The sequence below is a fragment of the Rhagoletis pomonella genome, unplaced genomic scaffold (genome assembly GCF_013731165.1).
Source record: "Rhagoletis pomonella isolate Grant_MI unplaced genomic scaffold, Rhpom_1.0 Rhpom_scaffold_00005, whole genome shotgun sequence".
Taxonomy (NCBI): Eukaryota; Metazoa; Arthropoda; class Insecta; order Diptera; family Tephritidae; genus Rhagoletis; species Rhagoletis pomonella.
Genome location: NW_023458559.1, coordinates 67,834,303 through 67,845,131, shown reverse-complemented (window position 1 = coordinate 67,845,131; position 10,829 = coordinate 67,834,303). Strand labels below are relative to the sequence as shown.

The window sequence follows — 10,829 nt, the reverse complement described above, 5'->3', positions numbered from 1 at the left end:
TTTTTTGGTTTCGAAATAAAAATTACATTTGATTGCATTCGATGTAGGCTCACTGATTTTATTTTATTGCCGCAAAAGTATAAAATTCAAATGACCAAATCTAAAGTGTTAAATGCTTTCCAGCTGTAGCACTCAATTTATTTAATTAGCGCAAAAATGTGTGATATGGCGTGCAAAGAAAATAAATAAATAAATTAATTGTAATTTAGGCATTTGAAATGTTTGTTTGTCTTTTTAAAGCGGAAAGTGCTGTGTTTCGTTCGGCAATTGAAATGAACTTGATTGTGGAAGGTTTAAAGCGCGATTGGTGCACTGCACATTAGGTCGGAGCCTTCAATTTAATGACAAGTAATTGTTGGTTCGAGATAATGATTTTGTGAAGTGGAGGTTGTAGGCGTGATGAAAAATGGTAGCCGTTAATGATTACCATTGGCTTTTGATTACTTTTTGATGAAAGACTAAGTTGCGGTAATGAAATTAACAAAATGCAGCATTGAAGAATTCAAGCTCAAGCTGATTGTTTGACATCAGGGAGACTAAAGGATTTTGGAATAATAGTAATGACTTCAGCCACATATGTAGTTTACAAATTTAAAATATTTTCTGACTTGCGGCATTTGACCCTGAATAAGAATATGAAGTCCTTTCACATAAACAGTCAGGATCAATACATGTCTGGGAATCTCTATAACTGGATGGATTTTCGTCTTAAGATTAGAGGGGAGCGTGATCGCAGTGCTGCATCAAGGTAGCCGAAGAATCTCAGGCAGACTTGTTAGGAATAGAAGGAGTTGTTAGCCTGCCCACCTGTTCATCAACCGAAATTAGAAAGGCAATGGTCGGCGAATCAAAACGCCAGAGAACCTAAGAGAACCTGGTTATTAAACGGTTTGGCCCAACTCATCTTTCAAGAGCTCCAAGCTTCATTGAGTTCGCCAGCGGTTATTTGGTTCTGCGAATACATATACATATGTATGCAGATAAAGGTTTTCTGGTAGGCCCCTGAAAAATTTACAAGGAAATCTCTAATAGTTGGAGTCGAAGACTTACACCAGATACAAATTAAAGTAGAGTTTTGCGCCACTAAAAGATCAGTTTAGGTCCTGTAAAGGCCGAATAAAAGAAATTTGGTATTTTCGCGGGATTTTTTTCCGAAATTCTTGGGTATAGCAAAACCTTGTCTATGGTGGATTTACTAGATTTAAGACCACATTGATGAGGCCTAATCAATTTGTATACTGTGTGATTAGCCTTCCACAGAAAATGTTCTATAAGACCTTTCATACGATGTTCAGAATATTTGGAATGGAATAGCTCAGCTGGAAGCACTTGCAGTTTTATTATTTTTCGGCACTTAAATACTATTAAAATATCGAAATATCATTCTTACAGGAAATCGCTCAGCCCTCAAAACCTACGGTAATTCCCTCCACTTCCTCGATAATTTTTCGTGCGTTGTATCTTTCTTTCCTCTCTTCTCAACTGCAATTGCAACTTTCTCGTCCTTTGTACGCAGAGAAATATGATTGCAATGGATCTCTGCTGAGGAGGCTAGGAGTCAAAATCAAGTGGAAATTCTTTCAACGGCAAAGAGGCGTAAGTAGGCCCTGGTTTCAAAATGTTTCCATGTTCTCTGGCGCGGCGAAGTAGGTGTTCAAACTTCGCCGAAATCAGTTTTTGCTGTTCACTAAATGCTATTAGGGACACTCAGGTCAAGCTGCAGGGATCGAATTTTAGGGATTGTAGTCAAAAGTTCAAGTTCAAAGCTTCAACTTTTGTTTCTTTGCTAGAGCTCATGATACATTGCCAAAAACGCGTTTTTATGACACTTTGACCACGTTTTGCTCAAGCTCTGGAGCTGATGGAAACTTTATACCTATACTGCGCCAAAATTACAATGGTTTTTTCAACCAAGTTATTGTTTGGTTTTTTCATGATGAATATACCGAGTGTAAGAAATGCGATTCAAGTTGAACGTTTGAAAACAAATTTGTGTGTCTGGCTGTAGCTGAATGTGCAGAGGTGCTTGCTGTTATTTGTTGGCTTCCCGCATAATTTTTATTATTTTTTCTGTTTTTGCTTTTTTTTTAGGAAAAAGCATCTGTGAATTGCAGAAATAAATCAAACAACGAAGAAAATTGATTTAAGCTGAACACTTTAAGACTTATTTATAAAGCGGCTGTAGCCGAGTGTGCAAAGATGCTTGCTGCAATTAGTTAACATTCAGAAGATGCGGGCTAAAATTCCGTCAGAGGCTACGTGTTAAAATGATAATTGAATTATGAAAAAGGTGTAAAACATAAGCGTATTCAAACGAAAAAATTGGCAATCAAAAGTTTGGTTATCAAATCATTGTTGAAAATATCAGCCAAGGCATTGTTAAAATTAACCAAAAATCACGTTGATTCCTTTTCAAGTTTGAATTTGGTAATATTAACCAATTTTTGGTTGATTTTTTCTCAGTGTACGGATTCGTAATCAACCCCAAACATTAGTGTTGCCCTGTGTGATATTTTTTTATTGAAATAATTTGTATGGAAAGAGGTATTACAGTTAAAAGAAAATAATAATTTAAAAAAATTTATCCAATTTACCCAAACCTTAAAAAATGCAAAACGTATATGCACTCCGAGCAAAGCTCGGTAAGCCTTTCACTATTTATAATATTTTCGAAATAGAATTTTTATGATTTTTGAAAAGAAGTTCCCAGACTTATATGAATTTTTCCTCATTTTGGTAAGAATTTTTTAATTTCAAAGATTTTTGCAAATTTGAAACGAATTTTCAAAAAAAGGCTAAGCCACCTATAAGAGTCAGGAAACCCAAATTGTTTATCTTAATTAGTTTAGTTTTATCGTTTTTTAACCGACTTCAAAAAACGGAGGAAGGTTATCAATTCATCGGAATATTTTTACATATGTTACCTGATAAATTTGGACGACGTGAACCATTTTCGACTATTCCTTTTTATCGGAAAGATGGTACCTCAGGGGTGGTCTCAAAGAAATTTCGTATAGTTCCGTAGTAGTAGGTCATGAAGAAATTAACGGTACTCTTCAATTTTTATATTTTGTATTTTTTTTCACAAAATTACTTGTTAATTTTTATACCCGAGCGCACTTGTGCACAAGGGTATTATAACTTTGTTCACATAACGGTTGTTTGTAACAGGCAAAACGAATCGAGATAGATATAGACAAATGTATACATAAATGATCAGAATGAAAAGAGAAATCGATTAAGCGGTGACTGTCTGTCCGTCCGTCCGTCCGCCTGTGCACACGATAACTCGAGTAAAAATTGAGATATCTTAACGAAACTTGGTACGTGAACTTCTTTTGGGCGTGGGACGGATGGTATTGAAAATGGGCGAAATCGGATAATAACCACGCCTACCTCCCATATAACGGTAATTTTAAGAAATACGAAAAGTGCGATATTTTAGTAACTACTGAAGATAATTCACTGAAAATTGATACTTACAATTAGTTTCAGACGGAAAACATGAATATTAAAAATTTTTGGAAAATGGGCGTAGCCACGCCCACTTATGGTTACATGTGTATATCTTGGTAACCGCTGCACCAATTTCTTCCAAACTTGGCACAGTTGTTGGTCCTGGTACAGCATACCAACTGGCCGAATATTTCTAAAATCGGACAATAACCACGCCCACATCCCATATAACGGTAATTTAGAGAAATACAAAATCTTCGATAAATCAGTAAATATTGAAGCTAATTTATTCAAAATTGATGATTGCAACAATTCTTTACCAAGAAATACGTTTATGACAAAATTTTGGAAAATGGGCGTAGCACCGCCCACTTGTGATCACATATATGTATCTCGCTAACCGTTCTAGCAATTTGTACCAAGCTCGGTATGGTTATTGTGCTTGCCACATAAAAGCAAACCGTTGAAAATTGTTGAAATCGGACTAAAATTGAGGCCGCTTTTCATATAACGGTAAATTTCAGATATGCTTGAAATTTCAATATTTCGAAATTTAAGGACGCTAATTTACTTAAAATGTATACACCCCGGCTTACCATCTAGCGGTAGCTTTCGGAAAGGTGGAAAACATATATTTAATACTTGCGCCGGGTATTTAATGTTCGGCTCCGCCCGAACTTAGACTTTCTTACTTGTTACCATTCAAAATTGACACGCGCATATCTTTGTTGAAAATCGTTAAAAAAATAATAAAAAACACTTAGCCACTCGAAACTTGTACCTCATCGTTTATCTAAAATTTTTCTAAAAATATTGAAAATAATTTTATTTTGGTTATTTTATTTTTATAAATTTAAACTTTTTCCTTTGGAATTTTTTCGTTTTACGGCTTAGCAGGTGTCTTCTACATTTGAGTAGCTTTCTTTAAACAAATTTATGATATCGTAGGAAAAATGAAGGTTCTAGGGTTTATTTTGAACAAGAGCGCAGAGATTAGGATGTCAGAGTCGGGATAGATTTTAGTGGCGCGTAAGAAAAAATACTTATAAAAACAACACACTTTCTATTTAAACTCGCTATAATAAAAATTTCGTGTTTTGTTGCACTTTGCAAGTGCATAGGTTCAAGCAATTAATTAATGATGTAATTAAAATTATTCTATGCTTTTTGATTGTATTTTGTATATTGTAGGGTAATTATCTTAAGCAATTTACGTAAATTCAACTCTAAGCTAAACTCAATCGCACAAATCTTATGCACAACTTAAAAAAATCGCACTAAAAATATTTTTATGTAAATCACTTTCAGAGTGTTAATAGTTTTAATTATGGGAACTACATTTTCGCTAGTTCAATACCAGTCATAAACATGGCTGCCATATTTTTACGCTTAAATAAATATGTTAGTATGTTAATAGTAAGTGTGTAGTATGTATGCACATTAGAGTGGTCCAATTTTTATATGGGGGAAAAAAATTTCATCCTAGAAAACGGGGCACCCCTTAGTTTTTTCCCTTTGATATTTGTAATATGTATACCAATTTTCAATTTTCTACTGTAATTGTAATTTAAATTTGAAATGTTCTTAGGTTGCTTAAACAATCATTTGATTAATATATGTACACAATACTTCTAGAGTAAAATATGAGCATTATGAGCATCTTCTAAATTAATACTTAGAAACACACACAAAGTTTTATGGAAGGTGCCCCAAGCCCTATCTCGGAAAAATTTTTTTTGGACCACTCTAATGCACAGCAAAAAGTAGTCACAAGTTTTATATAAGTAAGAATAATGATGTGCCACACAAATGTCATGATTTATTTGCAAGCGCTTGAGACAATTGTGGGAAGATTTTTGCAAGTTTTCGAAACTGTATGAATTATAATTTTTTTTTTTTGTGCTCAATATGAGTGATTGCGCGCCTGCTAGAACTTGTACTTTAATATGGATTTTATTCCGGCGAAAAAATAAACTGAAACGCGAGCTATTGTTAAAGCAATTGTTTACGCTGCCTTTACTGACATTTAAGGTTATTGTTTTTGGGATTTTTTGCTGCATAGCATTGATTTTTGATATTTTCGTTAAACATTTTTTTTCGCGAGTTCAAATGCAAATTTTTTTATTATTCCTTAGCGTCATCTACTCAAATTACTTGCTGCACTTATAGGTAACATTATTCTTTGTTGCAGGTGTGTGTATGTGTAGTTAGCTGAGTAATTATATGCAAAATATACATACACACATATTTAGCTTTTATGAGCTGGCGCATAAATGCGAGTGAGTGAATGAGTGTGTGTTTGGCTTTTGTATGCAGCTAAGATGCGGTGAGTTTCGTTCGAAGCTTGTGAATATATGCGGGTTTTAAATTTGCTACATGCTTGCAATTTTATTTTAATTGTTTTGTGTTGTTTTTTTGCCCCCTTTTTTTGTTGAGTCAAAATTGATACTTGAAACGAAGTGGTGGTTGCTTGGCGTTCTCAATTTATTGCTTGCTCAAAAGATAACCTATTTATCATCTGACAGGGAAGTCATTACTGTGATTGGCGTCGGAAAATCAAAGATAGCGCTGCTTGGTCATCTATGTGTAGACACTTTTTAGGCTTCCTTACTAAAATAAAAGCAATGACAGAATCTTGCTTAAGCTCTCAACTCTATACAAGTTTAGGTGCGCGTATACACAGGTAATTACCGCGTCAGCGAGTAATTGGTTTCGGTCACGTATACGCCCTGTTGTACAACTAATTTTCAAGTGTAATTATTTGAAACGAATTCAAGTGCATGAAATCACTTACTTATGTAGATTTTAAGTGATTTTCTTATTAAATTAATTAAATTGCTGAAATATGTATTAAAACTGGTGCTATACTCGTATGCGTTCCCAACTACATACATAAGTTTGTCTGGTTTTCTTGCCTACGCCCACAATCTGACTAATCATTTATACAAAAATTTCAACGCAATTAAGTTATAATATATGTAGGCACTGGGGTGGTCCTTAAAAATAAAATAAAGACTTCCATGAAAATTTTAAATTAAAAAAAAAATTAGGGGTCGCTACCAGGGTTTGCAAGTATTGAAAAAAAAAACTCGCGAAAATTCGAAAAAATTACTTTCAACAAATTTAAATTTTTAAAAACCATCAAAAGTCATTTTTAAAAAAATTTCATCGCACTGGGGTGGTCCTTAAAAACAAAATAAAGACTTCCATGAAAATTTTAAATTAAAAAAAAAAATAGGGGTCGCTACCAGGGCTTGCAAGTATTGAAAAAAAAAACTCGCGAAAATTTGACAAAATTACTTTCAACAAATTAAATTTTTAAAAACCATCAAAAGTCATTTATAAAAAAATTTCATCGCAATTAAGTTATAATTTATGTTTACACTAGGATTGTACTTAAAAATACGCACATATAAATTTTGCATAAAATAAAGACACCCACGAATATTTCAATTTTTTTAAATAATTTTTAGGGGTCGCGAATACGCCGCAAAGTTAGTTTGTCAATTTTATCAAATTACAATTTTTTCAAACCTTGTCAAAATTTTACACTAATATTATACTCGTATGGAAAATTATTCATCCAAAATCAAAGTCATCGCCAAATGGATTCAGCAAGCTGCATACAATACATACTAAGCTCCAAGAACTGTAATATGTTTACTTTTTTCGGAATAAGCACAGAGTTTTTCAAATTTTTTCCTAAGTTCTACTAGTTTACAAATAATTATATTTGAAAAATACCAAGAAATTCATGTATAGGAGAGAGTTAGTATGGACTTCCTGAGCTCAAAACTCACTTTAATTTTAATATTTCTCTATGAGCAGGTTTTCGAGGTACTTACGGAAATCCCGTTGAATTATAGTTGGTTACGGTAAAAAAATGTTTGGAATTTTAGCGATTTGTGTTTTTAAACTCAATTTTTTTTCAAACTTTTGGGAGATGCGCCATACAAAATTTAGATGTTGATACTTTAAGTACCACCCTAGTATACATAGAACATATGTATATGTATATGTGCATACAAATGCTCTCATAACTACATACACTAACGAGAGTAAAGTATGATTCAAAAGTGTAATATGTATTTACTGTCGTAGATAATTTAGCTGTCACGTATAGGTCCTGTAGAACGTGATCGAGTAATTAATTACCAGGTTTTAAAATTATTTTAATGCGATCGGATGGGTATGAAATGAAATTATCTTGCTTGCATGGTTTTAAGTGAAGTTAAATCATTCAAATACATTTACATTTACATAAGAACGTAACATACATATGTACATACATATTTACATGCATACCTTTGCACACAGTCTCAAACTTAGTTTTGTTTCTAATAGTCGTAATTTAACCAGCGAAAAGAGCTGATCTATTTGAAGTTCTGTTCGGTATAACGCTATTATTTTAAAATTTATAAAATTAGTTAAGTTTTTATTATTTTGTTTTTAATCAACGTAATTTGTAATATGAAATCCTATTCGCTTTTTGCTGTGCATGTGAGTATTAAATATTTTTGGCTTAAAACCATTTTATATTTGCACTAGAAATAAGTTAGAACATGTTGAAAAACCTAATTTTCATTCATACAAATATACGTCGGAACATATATCTCGGCATTACGCTGAGTTAGATTTGCCACTAGCTGCCGCTTCAAAAACGCTTTATCTTAATATAAATTCTATATATCGGCGTTTCTGAACCACAAAAAATAGATTTTTGGTATTTGGCGGAATTGTTTAAATATAGTAAATTTAATAAATCCGGCGGAAATCTCGCGAGGCACCCTAATGTGCATACATTTAATAAATGTATAATTCAATTACCTAGTTAGTGATTTTATTCTTTCATACAAATCCAAAAATAGCAGATGCAACCTCATATAACACCATGCAACAAAAACAAACAAATTTCAAAACACACGAAAGAATCGATATACTCACGAAACTATGGGTCAAATATAGTAAAACTGCATTTTTAGTTTCTCAAAGGACTTTGGAATTTTTAAGATGTGATTAATTAAAAAAATAATTAAAAAATCAGTGCAATGTAGAATAACAAAATGGGTACCAAAATTAGAGAGAAAATTCTGTTGAATTTAAAAACAATAAAGTTTTTTTGGTCTACAAGGACAAATAGGTATAGAAAATGCGCTTTTAATAAATTTCATCTTTTTAGGTTAATAAAGTTTGCAGGACGAAATTCGATGATGAGGTTGTGCGTACATTAGTCTTCAAACAAGAGTTTTTTTCAAAAAAAAAAAAATTGAAAATTTTCAAGGATATTTAGGACAAAATTTGTAAAGGACATTTTCTATACCCATTCGTCCTTCTGTTATAATTCTACAGAATTTTTGCTTTTATATGATACCATTATTGTTATCCTACATTGCACTGAATTTTTTAAATAATTTTTTGAAATAATCATATTTTTGAATTTTAAAGTCTTTTTAAAAAAAATCCTGACGTAAATATACTATAATCTACCCATAGTTTCGCGGACATATTCATTTAATTGTGTGCAAAATTTACTGTCGCACGGTGCAATCAATCAATTTGCGCTAATGGTATATTATTAATTATTATGTACCTACGTACGGTTAATGTTTACCCCCATTGGTCATAGACCGATGCTCGAAGTTTAGTATTAGTTTTTATAATGCAAATTTTGCGCAACTTGTTAAACATAGTTATTTGCTTACTTATAAATAAATCAAAAACGTATTTTAAAAGCGTATTTTAAAAACAAATATAATTAAACTCGAACTAATATTTCGATGTTTTATGTTAATTATAATACTGTACTGAATAGTGTTTCTATCCGGCAGTAATATGGCAAAGTTGCAAGTCAATATGTTGATTCAATAATATATTCATGTTTATATAAATGATCAGTGTTTAATTAGTCATCCAGAAGATAATTGCTCGCAAAAACTAATAAGTTTAAATAAACTCGAATACTGAATTTCAGCCAAAAGTGCAAATATGTAGAACATAAGTATGTACGTATGTTTGTATGCAGATATTTAGCATCTACTAATTACCGAAAACCTAATAAATCACCTGACTGCTTCGCTGGCTGATGAAAGCCCGCTTATTGTTTGGAAGCAGTTGAAAAAATCTCGGACAATGGATATACTTAAACTAAGTAGAGGAAATGTTTAAGAAATGCTTCAATTTTATTGGCGAATTACTGAGTAATTTTGTTAGTTTGCAATTTTTGGGCACTGGCGGGATGGGAATCTGATCTTAAGTACTGTGTGATTTGCTTTATTAGGTGCTAGCGGACTAGATAAATAATTTAAGTAATTTGGCAGAAAACTTTTTTGGAAAAAGTCCCTTTTTTCTCCTTAAGTTTTACAGAACGCAATATCTTAATCAAAACTGCATTTTTACATAGTTACATATGTATGTACATGTGGGGCGTTCCAGTCCAATTCGGACACCATTTGACTTTTGCATCACCGATTTTTTCATACTTTTTCATGTTATGTACTGAATTTCTTCATTGTTATCCCATTATAGCACTAGGCTGAAAATTTGCAGAATTAGTGACAGTTTGTTAGAAAATTTTTTCGAGAAAATCGATCAGTACGGGTTTTTTCGAAATAAATACGAAACCGAGTTTGAAAATTTTTTTCTATTTAACATTCCAAGCGGTTAAAAATAAATTAAAACAAAAAAAAGGACCCAATCAGCCCATTTTTCCGCCTTTGAATGAGTGATAGTTTTTGAAAAAAAATTTCACGAAAATCGCAGAGTACGTAGTATTTAGAGATCAACATTTTACATTAAAAATTTCAAAATTTTAGAAAAGTTTTTTAGAAATATGGTATATTTTCTTTCGATTTTACGTTCAAAAAGTGTTTTTAGAAAAGTTAAAAAATCAACATTTTATATTGGAAATTTCCAAATTTTAAAGCAGTTTTTTAGAAAAACGGGTTTGAAAGTTTTTTCGCTTTTACATTACAAAACTGTTTTGAAAAAAGGGACCCAATCCTCCAATCCTGTAGAAAAAAATTTCACGAAAATCACACAATACGTGTTCTTTGAAAATCAAAATTTTACATTTAAAATTTCTAATTTTAAAGTAATTTTTTAGAAATACGGTTTTGAGAGTTTTTTGATTTTACATTCTTTGAAAAAAAAAGTTGCAAAAATTAACATTTTATAATAAAAATTTAAAAATTTTAGAGGACTTTTATGGAAAAACAGGTTTGAAAGTTTTTTCGATTTTATATTCCAAAAATGTTTAAAAAAAAATTTAAAAAATTAACCTAATGGCAGGACCATTTACAGTAAAAAATTTAAAAATTTTAGAGAAATTTTATGGAAAACGGGTTTGAAAGTTTTTTCGCTTTTACATTCCATTT

The 10,829-nt window shown here is 31.8% G+C and overlaps 1 protein-coding gene across 2 annotated transcripts in view; it reads left to right on the top strand.

The window, feature by feature from the left end:
* Positions 1-10,829, top strand: part of LOC118739437 (CD151 antigen-like) — a 42,638-nt gene that overhangs the window by 15,926 nt on the left and 15,883 nt on the right. The window contains exon 1 of one of the 2 annotated variants that reach the window (XM_036470751.1): positions 7,873-7,956. The exons of the other annotated variant lie outside the window; for it this stretch is intronic. Within the exon in view, the coding sequence (XP_036326644.1) occupies positions 7,927-7,956 (30 nt within the window). The 5' untranslated portion in view covers positions 7,873-7,926. Of the gene's footprint in view, positions 1-7,872; positions 7,957-10,829 lie in introns of those variants that run through there. 2 annotated transcript variants of the gene reach the window in all.